This window comes from Lepidochelys kempii, chromosome 4, assembly GCF_965140285.1.
Source record: "Lepidochelys kempii isolate rLepKem1 chromosome 4, rLepKem1.hap1, whole genome shotgun sequence".
Lineage (NCBI taxonomy): Eukaryota > Metazoa > Chordata > Testudines > Cheloniidae > Lepidochelys > Lepidochelys kempii.
Genome location: NC_136383.1, coordinates 83,638,982 through 83,659,475, shown reverse-complemented (window position 1 = coordinate 83,659,475; position 20,494 = coordinate 83,638,982). Strand labels below are relative to the sequence as shown.

The window sequence follows — 20,494 nt, the reverse complement described above, 5'->3', positions numbered from 1 at the left end:
ACCTTAAAGACTAACCGATTTATTTGGGCATAAGCTTTCATGGGTAAAAAACCCCACTTCTTCGGATGCAATACAGACAAACATGGCTACCCCTCTGATACGTGAAAACCTTTTGAAATTATACATCAATACAGATTTTTCAAATAGAGTTTGTGTATGGTTAAGAGAGAAACTATGGTAGGTTTGCAAGTTAAACTTTCTCCATTGTAAGCTTCAATACAATATACAAATATCTAATTTATTAATAAAATTTATTTTAATATAACTAGTGGCTGATTACTAATACTTCATTTTATAAAAAGCCATTCATTTCAAAATAATATTCCATAGCTAATGTTGAAGGCAAGTGCTGAAAAGTTAGGAAATGCCAGAATTAAGTTTTCCTCCCCACCCGAGACGCACTCTCTTGTAGCTTAGGGTTGCCTGTTTTGGTTGGATGTATTCCTGGAGATTTCATCACATGACATAATCTTTAATTAGATTAATCTTTGATTCCTGGAGACAATGTAGCTTCTGCATTAAAATCTGACAACTTCCTTTTCCACGCTGCTGTGCCAGCAGCAGGGTCAGTTGAGAGCTCAGAAGAGACGTCCCTGCCCTAAAACAATTACGGGGAAAGCCAGGCTTTGTCCTTGTTAGATCTGGGCTGAAGCTTGCTCTTTGGGGATGGTACATGCGAGGTCTGCTCACACACAGGAGCTGTGCGAGGCTTGAGTGTGCTCACTGAGGAGAGGTTTGAGATTTTTAGCTAATCATAGAATCTTTACTGAGCATGTTCAAACTGAAATTTTTCATATGCTTATAACTTAAACAAATTTGGGCAGATTTTTATGGGGAAAGCAAAAGTCACGTCACCAAGGCCACAGCCTTGCCAAATTTCAAGTCCCTACTACAAAGCATTGAAGTGCTAGAGCTTTTCAAAAAGATGGTTAACAGAATTTTTTAATATGGGCAAAATGTATTTTTCTCTAACTTCTTGCTTGATTATAATTGAACTCTTTTGGCTGAAATTTTCCAACCAAACTGAGTGTGAAGCAGATATCCAGCATGGAAAACTTAAGCACAAATGGTTACGGTTTGGTAAGGTTACAAGGAACTGAAAATAGGGTCTTATAATGAGAAGTGTGGGGCAAACATAATAAGCAGCACCACCAGCCCCGCCTATAATAAATGCAATGACATTTGCAAAAACTAAGAAAGATCTTTATTGCTGATCTGCATATTCTGTTAATAGTTATTTGATTTACATAAAAATATGTAAAGATAGTAAGTGGCGCTTTTTTTTTTGTAACTTGTTTTTAATAAGATGCCAAATTTGATACTTTCAATTTTTTTTGTAGTCTTGCCTGTGTCCGGTGCTCCTCAAAGGAGTATTGATCAAAGAAGTACAACTTCAGCTGCCTCTGCTCCTATAGGCATAGCAACTGTTGTCAATGGAGAGTCTAACAGCCTAGCATCATCTGCTCCTTATCCTCCTGATTCCATTGCTTCTCAGAATGAGAGTGAAGAGGATGACAATCTAAACCCAACAGAAAAGCTCCAGTAAAATGTTTAACAAATTTTATTATCTAATTAATTTGCTGTGATGAACTAAGTGGTTCTGTATACATTTTTGTTAGGTTTCAAGTTTTTTTTCCTAAGTAGCATATTTTTGAAAGATGTAGAAAGTCTGAAATACATAACTTAAGATAACTAGGTTATCTTATTAGTATTGTTTTCTGTGAAATATCATACAGATTAATTTGGGCTTCAGAACATCTTCAAGCAAAGATTGTTACAGATCTCAAATTATAGTAAGTTTAAATATTAATCAGTTTATGTATATTAGGACTTGGATAAAATTAAAATTTGGTTAATTTTGCTGCACTTTTTTTTGAGAGCACTGTTGAATAAAGAACTGAATACTACATTTAGGATTTTTGATCCAGGAGGGGCATGCATATAAAGTATTCTGCTTTCATTCCAGGAAACTGAATGAAGTTCGTAAGAGATTGAATGAGTTGCGTGAGTTAGTTCATTACTATGAACAGACATCTGATATGATGACTGATGCCGTGAATGAAAACACTAAAGAGGAGGACACAGGAGAATCAGAATGTGATTCTGAGCATGAGAATTCACAACCTGTTACCAATATCAGGTTACACTTTTTTTTTATATTTTGTCTTAAATTTTGTGGCCCTTAGTTGTTGTAAGTTCTGCATAGTAAGATGGTGTGGTTAACCAAAAGTTATTAATACTTAGATTAAATTGACACTGTTTTGTGTCAGTTCATTTGAATACCCTTCATTATGCTGATAACCTAACCTTGGTTAATACAATATTTTTCTTAATCCAGTTGATAAATCATTTTAACGGTCTTCCTAAAATATACAACAGCTCTAGAATTATGCACTGTGAATTAGACCCTGTGCTGATTACACCACAAAACTCCACTAAGAACTTCATGGATAAACTATGCTTTTCATATAAATGTTATAAAGTTTTAAAATTTTGTTTCAAAATTAATGTTCCTGTTTAGATTTTATAGCATTAATATGCAACTCTTAAGACCTATTAGAATTTCAAGATAAGATACTGAAAGGATAACCAAGCACATTAAATGGCCTTATAAAATCCAAATGGAGTTCCTTGCATTCAATTTATCAGGCTGCCAACTCCTCCTTACCCCACATAGTCACAGTTAAAGATGGGATTTTCAAAGTACCTGGAAGGCTAACAAATCTAGTCTTTAGAATCAAGGCGGAAATGAATTGCAGTGTTGAGGAATGTTCATGGATATGCCCTGTCAAAGGCTTCTTCTGTTCATATTGAAGGGGTTCCGTATGTACTTGAGTGCACGGATAATCTCTCAAGTAACCAGGTCCCAAACCACGTAACATTTTGTACTTTCAGACCAGCACCTTCAACTCTACTTGAAAATCTACATGGGAGATATTTAAAAGGGGACTCTTACGCTATAGACCATCTCCTGTCTGTGATAGATGTGGGGTGTAGAGCAGAGCTGGATTGGGGAATTTTGGTTGTCCCGCTGAAGGGGAAATGGGATGTTAAAGTTTGTATATGCTTGTTTTGAATGACCTTCTATCTTGGCAATTGTCGTGTTGAGCACATTAATCTAAAATGATTTAAATTTAAAAAAAAAGAAATCCATGTGCTTGTCTCTTCCAACAATTTAAAAAAACTAGATAAGATATAAAAGTTTTAATGGACTTAAAACCAATTTTTTAATATGATGAATGTTTTCTCCTAGAAACCCCCAGGGAATTAGTAGCTGGGGTGAAATAAATAGCAATTCCAACATACAGTGTGGAACTACTAACAGAGATGGAAGACACCTTAATACAGACTGTGAAATAAATAACCGATCTGCTGCTAATTTAAGGACTTTAAATATGTCTTCAACATTAGGTATGCGTTAAAAGATATTGAAGTATTACTGTATATAGAGCTAAAACTGACGAGTGTGTGTTTGGGAGCATGTTAACTCCTTCGGCTTTCTTTCTGGTCACATGGTTTGTGAGTTTCAGATTTGCATATAAACTAAGTGTTCAACAAGGGCTTAAATGCTAGATTGGGTTCTTTTCATTGAGCAGTACAGCTTCAGATCTGAAACGCACTAGTCATATGAACATTTAGTGATTTTTAACAAGTTCACTAGTGTTTATCTGCAGCATTGGCACTGTTCGTTGTTTTTCCTTCAGATTGTCGTAATAGGGACAATGACAAAGATATTGATGTATCGCAAGGTGGTGATGATGAAGTGGAAGAGGACAGAGCCAGTGACGTTTCTTTATCTAGCTGCAGAAGCAGTGTTGCTGATGCTGGAGATGCTGAGTTTGAGCAGAAGATCAATAGACTTATAGCTGCAAAACAAAAACTTAAACAGTTACAAAATCTTGTAGCTATGGTACAGGTACTTCTTACAAATACAATCTTATTACATGCCCGTGAACATTAATTTAAGAGTTAGTAGTGTGTTTTTTTGTGCACGAACTAACTTTGTGCACAATGAAAAAACGCAGACCAGACTAATAGTGGTAGTGCTCACTGTAAAGCTTGACAAAGGAGAATAGTTTGATTTGTCTAATATGGAGGTCGTCCATTTGTAACACAAATCTAAAATACTCTTTAAAGCAGCAGTTATCAACCAGGGGTCCAGGGCCCCATGTGGGGCCTCAAGCAGGATTCAGGGGGTCTGCCAAGCAAGGCCACTGTTAGACTTGCTGGGGCACAGGGCAGAAAGCCGAAGCCTCACCACGGGGTTGTCTTCACTACGGGGAGATAGACACTGCTGCCATCAATGCGACAGGGATCAATTTTAGTGGGTCTAGTAAAGACCTGCTAAATCTACACCAGAGCGCTCGGGTCGACCCCAGTACTCCAGCTCTCTGAGAAGAGTAAGGGAAGTCGACCGGAGAGCGTCTCCCATCAATGCAGCGCAGTGAAGACAACGGGGTAAGTCGACCTAAGCTGTGTTGACTCCAGCTACATTATTTATGTAGCTGGAGTAGCATAACTTTGGTTCACTTACCCCTGTAATGAAGACAAGCCCCACGTGGGGCTGAAGCCAAGGGCCCCAAGCCCTGCCACCTGGGGTTGAAGCTGAAGCCTGAGCAGTTGCCCTGCTTGCTACCCTGTAATGTCATCCCTGGCTTTTATATGAAGAAAAACTACTGTTGTGGCACAGCTGGGCCTTGGAGTTTTATAGCATTTTGGTGTGGCCTCAGAAAGCAGAAGGTTGAGAACCCCTGTTTTAGAGGGACTTTAAACTTAAATTATAATATAAAAAACTTTCTTATAAAAACCCGTGGATCACGAACTGAATTCTAAAAATCTAATAATTTTTCAGTGTTTATGCTCTATTACTCTTGCATTTTTTTTCCATCTTGGATAATGAATATTAGTGAAATCAGTCTCACTTTGAGGTTCTGAGTTCTGCAACTTTGGCTTTTGATTACTACAGGGGAACAGATTTTTTTTTAATAGCACCTGATTCTACTGGAATTTAAAAAAATGTATTGGTCAATATTTTCATAAAAGTTTGTTTTCAAACTCTTATCTTGTGGGCCAAATAAGAAATGCCTGTGTCCCTTTAATGTTTTTAAATAAAAAGTTTTTCTTTCTTTGGTTTTGATGGTCTCCCCAAACAATTCCTCCTCCTGACTTTCAGCTGAAACAAGATTATTAACATAATACCCCACAAAAGGCAATTTAAAAAACTGTACATCTTTTACTTTTATACAGTAAGTAAATTTAAAGATAAAAACCTGTACCGTATTAAAAATTTGTAATTCTTACAATCTGAGAATTTAGTTAAGGTGTGTGCTTTATTTCTTATGTAAGTGGAATTGTCGTAGCCAGAGAGGAGAGCTGCTGAACAGATACAGGTTTTTTTTGTTGTGCTGTTCTTTGAACTCTGGTTGTGGATTTATGATGTGCATGATCATGGTGCAAATAGTTTTAAACTGTACATTTGAATCCATCCAACCTTTGTGACTGACAGCAGTTTAGTTAACCTGAGCACAATTATTTGCATAATCAATACCTGTATTGTGAATATGCGGATCTCTCTGCTCTGGCTTCCATAATCCCTCTGTTTTAATTGGTTCTTGATTCAGAATGTTCATCTTGGACAGCAACAGGAATGGATGCTTCAGCTTCATAGCCTTTTAGGTGAAGCCAAAAATTTCTAAATTTAGATGAGATGGGGGGAAAAAAATCAAAAGCCAAGAAAATGGGGCTTTTAAGCTACATAAAGGGCATTTTATTTTAAAATGTTTTTAAATTTGTATCTTTCAGGCATAGCTTGGTTTCTGGTTAAGTGTATAGAATATTTTCCAGGATCTCAATAGGACGACGATTAAATAGGCAATCGCCTATTCCAGGGTTCTCAAGCTTAGTTACACTGCAACCCCCTTCTGACAACAAAAATTACTACACGATCCCAGGAGGGGGGACCGAAGCCTGAGCCCACTTGAGCTCTGCCGTGGTGGGGGTGCCAAAGCCGAAGACCAAGGGCTGCAGCCCCAGGCAGGGGACCTGTAACCTGAGTCCCCGCCAAGGGCTAAAGCCCTGAGGCTTGGGCTTTGGCTCTGGGTGGTGGGGCTTGGGCTTCATCTCTGGACCCCAGCAAGTCTAAGCCAGCCCTGGTGACCCCATTAAAATGGGGTTGTGACCACTGGCTATTCCTTCTCTACTCTTGTCCCTCAATAACTGTCATATTTTTGTTCATAGTACTCCAATAAATTACTCTCCATCTGTAAACTGTTGCTCCAGCTATATAGACTATATATACGCACATATAGCTGGAGCATGATTTGTCTGTGTTGTATAGTTTAGAGTTGGAGAGTAATATATATTGGAGTACTGTGTGTGTTTATTTACATATAAACATAAAATGTGATCTTAATACACAAAGGTAAAATTTTCCAGATTTGTTGGCAAAATATGGTTGATTAGAAATATCAGTGTACCAATTGAAAAATATGGCTGCTGTTACAGGATGATGAGACAGAGCCTGAAGCAACTACTGCTGATACATCTAATGCGGGTGACTTCTTTTTGGCTGAAGTAGAGGAGGCAAAGCAGCAACCAAATAACATCAGAGCTACTACCAACAAATTGCAGCAAGATGTGAGACTGAATGAAAAAGCAAGGTTTATTGTCTTTTAATTATCTTAAAAGATCACAATTCCATCAAATCTCTTGCTAAGTAATATGCAGCTAATATCTCCTACTACAGAGAAAAATTCTATGAAGCTAAACTTCAGCAGCAGCAGCGGGAACTTAAACAACTTCAAGAAGAAAGAAGGAAACTGATTGAGATTCAAGAAAAAATCCAAGCATTACAGAAGGCTTGTCCTGACCTTCAAGTAGGTAGAGCATACTTCTTCACAGACTCCAGGGGTATGGTCTACATTGCAGTAAAACATCCACAACTGGTCTGCGTCAGTTGCCTCGGGCTGTGGGGCTATTAAAATTGCAGTGTAAATGTTCAGGCTTGGGCTGGAGCCCGGTCTCTGGGACCCTCTCCCCTTGCAGGGTCCTAGAGCTCAGGCTCCAGTCTGAACTTGAACGTTTAGACTGCAATTGTATAGTCCCACATCCTGAGCCCTGTGAGCCCAAGTCTGCTGACACAGATCCAGCGTGGGTGGTGGTGATGGTTTATGTCTACACTGCAATAAATCAGGCAATGGGGCACCAAATGTCTCACAGCAGTAGTTTTTCTAGTAGAAAAATTGAAATTCAGAACTTCAAGTTGTTTATGCTCATAATGTTGACTTTTGTTCTTACAATGGTTTTGTTGACTCATTCATAATTATAGATAAAGCTTAGAAGGGATCACCTATAATCATCTAGTATGACCTCCTTTGTAACACTTGCCATAGAACCTCGCCTGATAATTTCTGGATGAGGGTTGTAGCTTCTATATGAGCTATAGCATATCTTTCTAGAAAGATATGCAGTCTTTATTTTTACTTCAAAGGATGGAGAAATCACCACATTCCTATGTAAGATGTTCCAGTGGTAAATTACTGTTACTGTTAAATATTTGCACCTTATTTCTAGTCTGACATTTTGTCTAGTTTCAGCTTCCAAACATTGAATCTCGTTATACCTTTTTCCTACTAGATTAGCAACGTCTACAATCAGAATCTCTTCCCTATGTATGTACTGGTAGTGTAGACCATGATCATTTCATTTCTTACACCTCTTTTGGATAAACTCAATATATTGAGCGTCTTAAGAGTATGGCTACGAAATTAGGTCAAATTTATAGAAGTCGGTTTTTTAGAAATCGTTTTTATATAGTCACTTGTGTGTATCGCCACACAAAATGCTCTAAGTGCATTAAGTGCATTAACTTGGCGGAGTGCTTCCACAGTACTGAGGCTAGCATAGACTTCTGGAGCGTTGCACTGTGGATAGCTATCCCATAGTTCCCGCAGTCTCCGCTGCCCATTGGAATTCTGGGTTGAGATCCCAATGCCTAATGGGGCAAAAGCATTGTTGCAGGTGGTTCTGGGTACATGTCGTCAAGCCCTCCCTCCCTCTGTGAAAGCAACGGCAGACAATTATTTTGCGCCTTTTTTCCTGAGTTACCTATGCAGACACCATACCACGGCAAGCATGGAGCCCGCTCAGCTCACTGTCACCCTACATCTCCTGGGTGCTGGCAGACGTGGTACTGCATTGCTACACAGCAGCAGCCCATTGCCTTGTGGCAGCAGACGGTGCAATACGCCTGATGATTGAGGTCAGAACATGTAGGGATAAAGTGAGACAGGCTAAAAGTCAAGTAGAGTTGGACCTTGCAAAGGGAATTAAAACCAAAAGTAAAAGGTTCTATAGTCTTATAAATAAGAAGGAAACAAGGAAAGAAGTGGGACCGCTAAATACTGAGGATGGAGTGGAAGTCAAGGATAATCTAGGCATGGCCCAATATCTAAACAATTACTTTGCCTCAGTCTTTAATAAGACTAAAGAGGATCTTAGGGATAATGGTAGCATGACAAATGGGAATGAGGATACGGAGGTAGAGATTACCAAATCCGAGGTAGAAGCCAAACTTGAACATCTTAATGGGACTAAATCGGGGGGCCCAGATAATCTTCATCCAAGAATTTGGAAAAAATTTTGAAGGAGAAAGTAGTTAAGGACATTGAGGTCAATGGTAAATGGGGCAGAATACAACATGGCTTTACAAAAGGTAGATCATGTCAAACCAACCTGATCTCCTTCTTTGAGAAAGTAACAGATTTTTTAGACAAAGGAAACGCAGTGGATCTGATTTACCTAGATTTCAGTAAGGCGTTTGATACCGTGCCACATGGGGAATTATTAGCTAAATTGGAAAAGATGGGGATCAATAGGAAAATTGAAAGGTGGATAAGGAATTGGTTAACAGGGAGACTACAGCGGGTCCTACTGAAAGGTGAACTGTCAGGCTGGAGGGAGATTACCAGTGGAGTTCCTCAGGGATCGGTTTTGGGACCAATCTTATTTAATCTTTTTATTACTGACCTCGGCACAAAAAGTGGGAGTGTGCTAATAAAGTTTGCGGATGATACAAAGCTGGGAGGTATTGCCAGTTTAGAGAGAGACCGGGATATCATACAGGAAGATTGGGATGACCTTGTAAACTGGACTAATAGTAATAGGATGAAATTTAATAGTGAGAAGTGCAAGGTCATGCGTTTAGGGATTAATAACAAGAATTTTAGTTATAAGCTGGGGATGCATCAATTAGAAGTAACGGCGGAGGAGCAGGACCTTGGAGTATTGGTTGATCACAGGATGACTGAGCTGCCAATGTGATATGGCTGTGAAAAAAGCTAATGCGGTCTTGGGATGCATCAGGAGAGATTTTTCCAGTAGGGATAAGGAGGTTTTAGTACCGTTATACAAGGCACTGGTGAAACCTCACCTGGAATACTGTGTGCAGTTCTGGTCTCCCATGTTTAAGAAGGGTGAATTCAAACTGGAACCGGTACAGAGAAGGGCTACTAAGATGATCCGAGGAATGGAAAACCTGTCTTATGAAAGGAGACTCAAGGAGCTTCGCTTGTTTAGCCTAACTAAAAGAAGGTTGAGGGGAGATATGATTGCTCTCTATAAATATATCAGAGGGATAAATACCGGAGAGGGAGAGGAATTATTTTAGCTCAGTACCAATGTGGACACAAGAACAAATGGATATAAACTGGTCACTGGGAAGTTTAGACTTGAAATTAGACAAAGGTTTCTAACCATCACAGGAGTGAAGTTTTGGAATAGCCTTCCAAGGGAAGCAGTGGGGGCAAAAGACCTATCTGGCTTTAAGATTAAACTCGGTAAGTTTATGGAGGAGATGGTATGATGGGATAACATGATTTTGGTAATTAATTGATCTTTATTCATGGTAAATAGGCCCAATGGCCTGTGATGGGATGTTAGATGGGGTGGGATCTGAGTTACTACAAAGAAATCTTTCCTGGGTATCTGGCTGGCGAATCTTGCCCATATGCTCAGGGTTTAGCTGATCGCCATATTTGGGGTCGGGAAGGAATTTTCCTCCAGGGCAGATTGGAAGAGGCCCTGGAGGTTTTTCGCCTTCTTCTGTAGCATGAAGCACGGGTCATGTGCTGGAGGATTCTCTGCTCCTTGAAGTCTTTAAACCACAATTTGAGGACTTCAATCGCTCAGACATAGGTGAGAGGTTTTTTTGCAGGAGTGGGTGGGTGAGATTCTGTGGCCTGCGTTGTGCAGGAGGTCGGACTAGATGATCATAATGGTCCCTTCTGACCTTAATATCTATGAATAGGCCTGATAACCATTGTCGTCATGTCCAAGGTGCTCCTGGCTGCCTCGGTAAGGTTGGTCAGGAGTGCCTGGGCAGACATGGTCGCAGGGACTTAAAATAGACCAGGTCATTCTCTTTAGTCCTGCAGGCAGTCCTATTGCACCATCTTCTGCTGAGCAGGCACCGTCTGCTGCTAGCCAAAGATGTAAAAGATAGATGGAGTGGATCAAAACAAGAAATACACTAGATTTGTTTTGTATTCATTTGCTCCTCCCTCTGTGAAATCAGCAGCCGACAGTCATTTTGGTGAGGTCTGTCAGGGGCACCTTGAAAAGTTTAATGGAGATTCAGTCCTGCCTGAAATACCTGCGGGGGGGATAGCTCAGTGGGTTGAGCATTGGCCTGCTAAACCCAGGATTTTGAGTTCAGTCCTTGGGGCCATTCTGTGTGACAGTTGTTTGTTTCTCCTTAATATAAAGCCACCCCCTTTGTTGATTTTAATTCCCTGTAAGCCAACTCTGTAAGCCATGTCGTCAGTCGCCCCTCCCTCTGTCAGAGCAACGGCAGACAATCGTTCTATGCCTTTTTTTTCTGTGCAGACGCCATACCACGGCAAGCATGGAGCCTGTTCAGATCACTTTGGCAATTAGGAGCACATTAAACACCACGCACATTATCCAGCAGTATATGCAGCACCAGAACCTGGCAGAGCGATACTGGGCGAGTAGACGACGTCAGCTCAGTGACGAGAGTGATGAGGACATGGACAGACTTCTCTCAAAGCACGGGCCCTGGCAATGCGGGCATCATGGTGCTAACGGGGCAGGTTCATGCAGTGGAAGGCCGATTCTGGGCCCGGGAAACAAGCACAGACTGGTGGGACCGCATAGTGTTGCAGGTCTGGGACGATTCCCAGTGGCTGCGAAACTTTCTCATGCATAAGGGCACTTTCATGGAACTTTGTGACTTGCTTTCCCCTGCCGTGAAGCACATGAATACCAAGATGAGAGCAGCCCTCGCAGTTGAGAAACGAGTGGCAATAGCCCTGTGCAGGCCTGCAATGCCAGACAGCTACCGGTCAGTCAGGAATCAATTTAGAGTGGGCAACTCTACTGTGGGGGCTGCTGTGATGCAAGTAGCCCATGCAATCAAAGATCTGCTGATATCAAGGGTAGTGACCCTGGGAAATGTGCAGGTCATAGTGGATGGCTTTGTTGCAATGGGATTCCCTAACTGTGGTGGGGCCATAGACGGAACCCATATCCCTATCTTGGCACCGGAGCACCAAGCCGGCGAGTACATAAACTGCAAGGGGTACTTTTCAATAGTACTGCAAGCACTGGTGGATCATAAGGAACGTTTCACCAACATCAACGTGGGATGGCCGGGAAAGGTCCATGACGCTCGCATCTTCAGGAACTCTGGTCTGTTTCAAAAGCTGCAGGAAGGGACTTTATTCCCAGACCAGAAAATAACCATTGGGGATGCTGAAATGCCTATCATTATTCTTGGGGACCCAGCCTACCTCTTAATGCCATGGCTCATGAAGCCATACACAGGCAGCCTGGACAATAGTTAGGAGCTGTTCAACTACAGGCTGAGCAAGTGCAGAATGGTGGTAGAATGTGCGTTTGGAGGTTTAAAAGCGCACTGGTGCAGTTTACTGACTCGCTTAGACCTCAGCAAAACCAATATTCCCACTGTTGTTACTGCTTGCTGTGTGCTCCACAATATCTGTGAGAGTAAGGAGGAGACGTTTATGGCGGGGTGGGAGGTTGAGGCAAATTGCCTGGCCGCTGGTTACGCACAGCCAGACACCAGGGCAGTTAGAAGAGTGCAGGAGGGCACGGTACGCATCAGAGGAGCTTTGAAAACCAGTTTCATCACTGGCCAGGCTACAGTATGAAAGTTCTGTTTGTTTCTCGTTGATGAAAACCCCTCGCCCCTTGGTTCACTCTATTTCCCTGTAAGCCAACCGCCCTCCCCTCCCCTCCCGCCTTCAATCACCGCTTGCAGAGGCAATAAAGTCATTGTTGCTTCACATTCATGCATTCTTTATTAATTCATCACACAAATAGGGGGATAACTGTCAAGGTAGCCCAGGAGGGGTGGTGGAGGAGAGAAGCACTGGGAGGGGTGGTGGAAGAGGGAGGGACAAGGCCGCACAGCACTTTAAAAGCTTAAAATTTTAAGTTATTGAATGCCAGCCTTCTGTTGCTTGGGCAATCCTCTAGGGTGGAGTGGCTGGGTGGCCGGAGGCTCCCCCACCACGTTCTTGGGCATCTGGGTGAGGAGATTATGGAACTTGGGGAGGAGAGCGTTTGGTTACACAGGGGCTGTAGTGGCGGTCTGTGCTCCAGCTGCCTTTCCTGCAGCTCAACCATACGCTGGAACATATGAGTTTGATCCTCCAGCAGCCTCAGCATTGAATCCTGCCTTCTCTCATCACACTGCCGCCACCGATCAACTTCAGCCTTCTCTTTAGCCGGTCACCTCTCCTCCCAATCATTTTGTGCTTTCCTGCACTCTGACATTGTCTGCCTCCACCCGTTCGTCTGTGCTCTGTCAGTGTGGGAGTACAGCATGAGCTCAGAGAACATTTCATCGCAAGTGTGTTTTTTTCGCCTTCTAATCTTCGCTAGCCTCTGGGAAGGAGAAGATCTTGTGGTCCTTGAAACACATGCAGCTGGTAGAGAAAAAAAGAAGGGACAGTGGTATTTAAAATGACATATTTTATAGAAAAATGGGTACACTCTTTCACGATAAACCTTGCTGTTAACATTACATACATAGCACATGTGTTTTTATTACAAGGTCGCATTTCGCCTCCCCCTATCACGTGGCTAACTCCTCCCCCTGCCCCATGGCCAACAGCGGGGAACATTTCTGTTCAGCCACAGGCAAACAGCCCAGCAGGAACGGGTACCTCTGAATGTCCCCTTAAGAAAAGCACCCTCAACCAGGTGACCATGAACAATATCACTCTCCTGAGGATAACACAGAGATAAAGAACGGATGTTGTTTGAATGCTAGCAAACATACACTGCAATGCTTTGTTCTGCAATGATTCCCGAGTACGTGCTACTGGCCTGGCGTGGTAAAGTGTCCTACCATGGTGGACGGAATAAGGCTGCCTTCCCCAGAAACCTTTTGCAAGGGCTTTGGGAGTACATCCAGGAGAGCTTTATGGAGATGTCCCTGGAGGATTTCTGCTCCATCCCCAGACACGTTAACAGACTTTTCCAGTAGCTGTACTGGTCGCGAATACCAGGGCAAATTAATCCTGAAGCACTCTTGCTTTAAAACCATGTATACTATTTTAAAACTTACACTCACCAGAGGTCCCTTCTCTGCCTGGCGGGTCCAGGAGGTACTGGCTCCAGGTCCAGGGTGAGGAACAGTTCCTGGCTGTTGGGAAAATTGGTTTCTCTGCTTGCTTGCTGTGAGCTATCTACAACCTCCTCATCATCATCAGCTTCTTTGTCCCCAAAACCTGCTTCCGTGTTGCCTCTATCTCCGTTGAAGGAGTCAAACAACAGGGTTGGGTTAGTGGCATGTTTTGGACTCTGACCCGGAGCGGCCATTTGCCTCTCTGGTTTTCTGGTAGGCTTGCCTCAGCTCTAAGTTTCAAGTGGCACTGCTGCGGGTCCTGTTATGGCCTCTGTCCTTCATGCCCTGGGAGATTTTGACAAATGTTTTGGCATTTCGAAAACTGGAACGGAGTTCTGATAGCACGGATTCCTCTCCCCATACAGCAATCAGATCCCGTACCTCCCGTTCGGTCCATGCTGGAGCTCTTTTGCGATTCTGGGACTCCATCATGGTCACCTCTGCTGATGAGCTCTGCATGGTCACCTGCAGCTTGTCACGCTGGCCAAACAGGAAATGAAATTCAAAAGTTCGCACGCCTTTTCCTGTCTACCTGGCTAGTTCATCTGAGTTGAGAATGCTGTTCAGAGCGGTCACAATGGAACACTCTGGGATAGTTCCGGGAGGCCAATACCATCTAATTGCGTCCACAGTACCCCAAATTTGACCCGGCAAGGCCGATTTCAGCACTGATCCTCTTGTCGGGAGTGGAGTAAGGAAATCAATTTTAAGAGCCCTTTAAGTTGAAAAAAAGGGCTTTGTCGTGTGGACGGGTGCAGGGTTAAATCGATTTAACGCTGCTAAATTCGACCTAAAGTCCTAGTGTAGACCAGGGCTCACTATATAAGGCATGTTTTTCAGACTTCAAATTGTTCTTGTAGCTCCTTTCTGAACTCCTGAATGAATACTGAAAAATTTGAAAAAGTGGACACTGTATTTTAGTAATGGTCTCGGTACTGCCATATACAGAGCTAGATTCTGCCTCTCTGCTCCTGTGTGGTGATCTCCTTCTTATAGGTGCAAGGATTGCATTTGCCCTTTTAGCTACATAATCTCACTGGAAACTCATGGTCATTAGCTTATTTACTATGAACCTTAAGTCCTTTTCAGAACCCCTCTATTCCAGAGTAATGTCTCATCTTGTGAAGGTGACTTTATATTTGGCTGCATTAAAACAGAAGCTCAGATGAGCCCATCTTACCAAACTTTGCAAAGTTTGTTAATTTTTGTGTACTTCATTTTCACTACAATCTTTCCCTAAATCTGGAATATATCCTAGATCTGAAGGTAACACTGGTTCTCTCAAAATGAAAGTTAACAAGATGTTGCCTTTTCTTCAAAAGTATGTTTCATTTAGGCAGTTGAAAATGCTGCAATTACTAAAAGAGCTAAAGGGACCAGTATTCTACCACATTGCACAATGTTGGTTTGAGTTTTTAAAATTCATTTGTGATTACAAAGTTTCTGATTTCATTTATATTATACGTAGCATTGATCATAATGTAAGATGGGCTGCATGCTGGTTGAAGTATAGGTAATGTTAGTTCTGAGACTATTCTTCATAGCATATGTTGACTTTGAGCTGATATCTCAAGTCTAAAATTGAGTTGGGGATGAGTAGTTGGAGGGAGCGGGGAATAGCTGTATCCAATAACAGTAAGAAATAAGTAGAAATTTCAGAACGCAATAATTTATTACATATGTTTTACTCTAGTAATATATATTTTATTTAATTTTAAAATCTTCTTTTTCTTTCAGTTGTCAGCTAGCTTGGGGAATTGCCCAGCAAATAGACCAGCCTCACCTGCTACTTCAACACCAGCTGTTGAAAGTAGCACAGCAGGCAATCCTATTCTTGAACCTGAAGAATCAGTAACAGTGGACAATGAGGTACTTGACATTTCTGACTTGCTTGTGAGTCAGTTACTCTTTTAAAAAAAACAAACAAACCCTTAAATACCTTTTAAATATTTTGAAACATTTTAAGTCTTTTATATACATGTTGAGATGTGTTTATTTTTAAAAGTGTGTTTGTAGAAAGCAAACATTGAACCTTAGTAGCAAGAAGTATTTGCCAAAAAAGAAATATTTAAGCAAATATTGCAGAATTTGGCTGTAAAAGGGATATGATTTTGGAATTATAACCAGAGGGATTGAATGATCTCCAAGGAAACTGGATTCCAAGAACAGCCCATCCAATCAGGGAGTTCATGTAGAATATGAGACAGACACTCTTTCACACATGCTTACATCTTAAAATTAGTTTCCCAGGGATCTGCCTCGTGCATGCAAATGTAGCTCCACTGTTCCATCCTGACATGTTATAACTGGATAATTTCACCGTATGTAAACACACACACTCTGCTTAGTTTACATTGGCAGATCATTAGTTTTATCAATTAACTGAAATTTTGTCTGTCTAAAATCCTTGTAATGTCACTGAATTCAAGATTTTCCCCTAAACCACCAAAAGGTAAAAGGTGATGTCTTATTGAAGGAGTATTCTTGCAAGATTTATAGCTTTTGCCTTCTAACAGTGTTGGATAAATGTTTTTTTATAAATAAAGACAAGATGGTATTGTGTCATGTTTTTGTTCTCAAATGGCTGAAAATTTTTTACTGGGGACTTGAAAACAAAAAATGAGAATAGAACAAAGGGTAAAGAGATAAATTACAGAGGTCTAAAAATTATCCTTTAGAACAAAATGCTTGTACACCCTTAACGATAGGTGTTGCTGTGCGATCAACTATACATTTTCACTTACCAGTTATGTTTTTCCATTTAATATTTTTCACAACACTATGGTTAATAACATGATGCTGTCCCAGCTATGGGTGACCATTTTGCATACTCATGCTTTAAACTCAAATTTTTTAAAATATATTTGGTTGGGTTTCCAAGATCTTTTGAAAAGCAGGATTTGGTTAAAGTTAGGCATCTTACAAATATATATGTAGTTAAATTTGCCTTTTGATAACCAGTGTGGGTCTCTTTCTACTTTAAAAAAAAAAAAAAAAAAAAAAGAGGTCCTGGTATAACAGTAAGAGCATGTAGTGATGATCATATTTCTAAAACTCCACAAGTAACTTTTGATTTTTAACTTCCAAATATAGCCTTTTCTATAAACAAATTCATATTTTCAGAGATATCTGAAACTTTGCCTAGAAAGGTGTTCAGCTGTTTCGCAACAAAAACAGCCTGCTTGCCTTCATGCTTTGTATAATATACCACCTTATCTGTCTTCCCTGACATCTTTATCACCTCATTCAAATCTATTCAAAACACTGCTCGAAACTATTCAAAAGTTATGTTTACCTGCTGCTGTAACCATATTACCTTCCCCTTTGAATTCCTCCACTACCCTGTTTCACTGCATCGGGTTCAAGTGTCTTCTTGATTTCAAGGTCCTTCACAACTTTGCTCCTCCGTACGTAACCATTACTTCATCCTACTCTCTTTGAGTAGATGCAGCCATGTATTCCACGTAGGTGTACATGTGCCCAGTGCACTGAAGCTGGAGAACTTTGCCTAGCAATGCCCAGAAGGAAAGCATTTGTGCGTTAAAGGCCCTAGCCCCTCCTCTAGCTATATAAGGGCAGCTCTGTCCTGACTCCCACTCAGTTCTTTTTCACCGCCTGTGCCTTACGTTGAAGCTTTGTGTGATATTTTCATCTCACGTTTTTGGTCTCATAATCTAGTGGAAAAACTCTCAGAAAACTAGCCTGTCTTTTTTTGTGTGTGTGTGAGATTCTCACATGAGGTGCTTATTGTGGCTGAGGGATATGATAAGGAATGGTGTTCCACCTATATGTCATTCAAAAAGAGAGCTGAGGTGGCAAGAGACTTACGGGTGAAGCAGCACCTTCTGGAACAGGCCAAGAGGCTCGCTTCAGCACTGAGACCCTCGTCTGCTTGGCGGTTGGTGTCAGAACCAGCAAGTGATGCGACTTCACGTTCGGACTCTAGTGCTTCCTCCAAGAGGAAGAGGCGTTGCTCTCCCTCCTTTGGTGAGGCGAGGAAGATGTCCCATAAGACTAATTATGGAGCACTCCAAGTTTCTCTGAGACTTCCTCATCTTCTAAGAGGAATGTTCACCAGCACCATACTCCTGGCACGCGCAGTGGAACAGGTCCATCTATCTAACCTCTCCTTGGTACAGTGCCAAGATCAGCAAGAGCCCATATCAACTCTGGTTCCAGCCATGGGGCATCCAGTGAGTCTGGTACCGATGATGTCTGCACCAGTGCTGACTGCCTCCATGCTTGAGGTGTATCAGGTGGCATCAGACCTGCTTTATCTCTCAGTCCATGACTCTCCAGTGGTTCAGGAGTTTGAAGGTGCTGTAGCTTCTATGCGTCATCTTCCATTGTGCCCTTGGCCCATTCTGGCTGGGTTGTAAAGCTGCTGGGTTCATCAGCACCGCAGCCCAGGTCCCAGACTGTGGAACTGAGGCCAGTGCTGTGCCTAGCACCAAAGACCCCTGCCATGCTGATGTCCCCTTCGGCCATGGTCCTTGGCCTTGGTGCTGGTGCCTCTTCCGGTACTGGGTGGGGGAGTGTCTCGTTCAGTGCAGATTCCCCCTTCCTTTTTGGCATTGATGCTATCTCTGTTGGGCTTCAGATGAATCTGGTCATTTGTTTGCTCAGTTGTGGCTGGCTCCATTGTCACCAGAGAATCTCTGCGACTCCTCGAGATCCAGGTTCAGATCGTCCTCCCCTTTGTCATTGTCTGATAGGCGCTAGAGACTGTCCTTGGCTCACCATCGGTACGGAGGTTGGCATAGTTTCTGCAGTCAAGAGGGGGGCTCTTGGCCCAGTGTCTGCTGATCACCAATGTCATATCCATTTCTCTAGTGGCCGCCTTGGAATCCTTGGGACACTCCTTGGTCTTTCAGGTCCCATTATTTATCCTGCTCCAAAACAAGATCACGGATCCCATGGGTGGCTTCCATTCCCAAACAGTCTCAGCTACAGGCGACTCTGAGCCTGTCCGTCTGGGCCTCCAATCCCAACTGTGGGTTAAGAAAGGACCTGTCACTGGTGGAGCAAAAGCATCTCCGGACAGCTCTGCCATGCCAGGCTCTTGCTCTCCTTTGATGTTTGAGGACTTTAAGGCATATTAGGACCTTCTTAGGTGTATGTCTGCTACATTAGGCATCCAGGCTGAATTTATGCAGGAGAATACACGTAAGCTGCTGGATCTTCTCCAGTCATCAGCTCCAGGGAGAATAGCCGGTCTGATAAATGAGGCTGTCTTGGAATCTGCAAAGACACTCTGGTATACTCCAACTTCATAATTTCCTAAGACAAAGTGTGCGGAGAAGTCATACTTCAATCCCATGCTGGGTTTTGAAGGTTTCTGCTCCCACCAGCCCCTAACTCTGTTGTGGTAACCACAGTAATGACAGTGAAGATATAAATCTGTACTAAAGACAGAGTCCAGGAGGGAATGGGGAGGAAGATTTATACTACTTCTTCCTGGCAGACGTGCACTGCGAATCAGCAGGCATTGCTCTCTGTATATGACTGGCTTGTCCTCCACTGGCAACCAGTAAGCGCCTATTTTGACTTGTATGTCCCAAGCAGAAGTCTATCTTCATTACCCCTGTTCAGGGTCAGGCTGGCTCATTTTTTTTAGTGTTTGGGACTCAATTACCCGGGGTTGTGCCATACAGTTCCCCCTCCATCCCTCTTCAGGGACCCCTCCCACAAGACACAGCTCCTGGAGCAGGTTCAGTCTCTACTGGCTTTGGGGGCTGTAGAGGAGGTTCCACTGCAATGTTGGGGACAGGGATTCTACTCCCCTGAGGGATGAGTCATGTCCTGTGTGACCTCAACAAATACATCAGATATGTGGGATTCCATCTGGTCACCTCAGCAACTATCCTCCCTGTGTTAAATTGCAACTGGTTTGCTGGACCTTCAGGATGCTTATTTCCATGTAGCAGTGCTCCCAAGCCACAGGCGGTTTCTGTGGTTAGTCATGCTGGACCAGCACTATCAGTATACCATGCTTCCTTTTGGTCTGTCTTCCACTCCCACCTGGCATGTTAACAAGTGCATAATTGTGGTGACAGCATACCTCAGGAAGAGAATTCATATCTTCTTCTATCTGGATGATTAGTTCCTCAGAAGCAAGTCCAGAGAAGAAGACCCCTCTCATGTTCAGTTCATTCTACACTTACTTGATCATCTAAGTCTCATCCTAAACAGTGGAAAGTCAACATTGGTTCCAACTCAAAGAATCAAGTTCATTGGGGCCCTACTAGACTCTGAGTTCGAGTGTTACTACTGACCAATTCCATGCGATTTGCCACCTATCTCTGGAGCTGCAGGGAACTCAACCGTCAACAATAGTCTGTGTATGCCTGAGGTTGCTAGGCCCTGTGGCTGCATGCAAATAAGTAATCCAATATATCAGGTTGTGCCTTCGTCCTCTTCAAATGTGGCTAAAGTTGATTTGTCATCTGAACTCGTGGATGGACCGGTCCGACTTCCTCTGCCGATCCTCGAGTCCTTATGGTGGTGAGAGGCTCAGGGCAATGTGTGCAAGGGTGTTTCCTTCACTAAGTCTCCATCGATGCCTCTTTAGTAGGTTAGGGAGTGCATCTGGGATTGCTGAAAGGCCTGTGATCACAATAGGAAACTTCTCTGCATATCAGTGTCCTGGAGCTTTGTGCCATCTACAGTGCCAATCAGGCCCTTTAAGATCACATCAGGGACTCGGCGATGCACATCCTTACTGATAATACCACTGTGAGGTATTACGTGAACAGAAAGGAGGGAGCATGCGCCAACCTGCTATGTCAAGAGGTCATCAGGTTCTGGCAGTTTTGCATC

The 20,494-nt window shown here is 42.5% G+C and overlaps 1 protein-coding gene across 23 annotated transcripts in view; it reads left to right on the top strand.

Annotated features, from left to right (window-relative positions):
- PCM1 (pericentriolar material 1) overlaps positions 1-20,494 on the top strand; it is an 88,552-nt gene that overhangs the window by 30,970 nt on the left and 37,088 nt on the right. For 21 of the 23 annotated variants that reach the window (XM_073341890.2, XM_073341897.2, XM_073341889.2 and 18 more), the window contains 7 exons: positions 1,341-1,542; positions 1,967-2,140; positions 3,254-3,411; positions 3,705-3,916; positions 6,505-6,659; positions 6,746-6,875; positions 15,413-15,544. In XM_073341890.2, the coding sequence (XP_073197991.2) occupies positions 1,341-1,542; positions 1,967-2,140; positions 3,254-3,411; positions 3,705-3,916; positions 6,505-6,659; positions 6,746-6,875; positions 15,413-15,544 (1,163 nt within the window). The remainder of the gene's footprint in view (positions 1-1,340; positions 1,543-1,966; positions 2,141-3,253; positions 3,412-3,704; positions 3,917-6,504; positions 6,660-6,745; positions 6,876-15,412; positions 15,545-20,494) is intronic. The other 2 variants (XM_073341884.2, XM_073341896.2) reach the window with 2 other exon arrangements.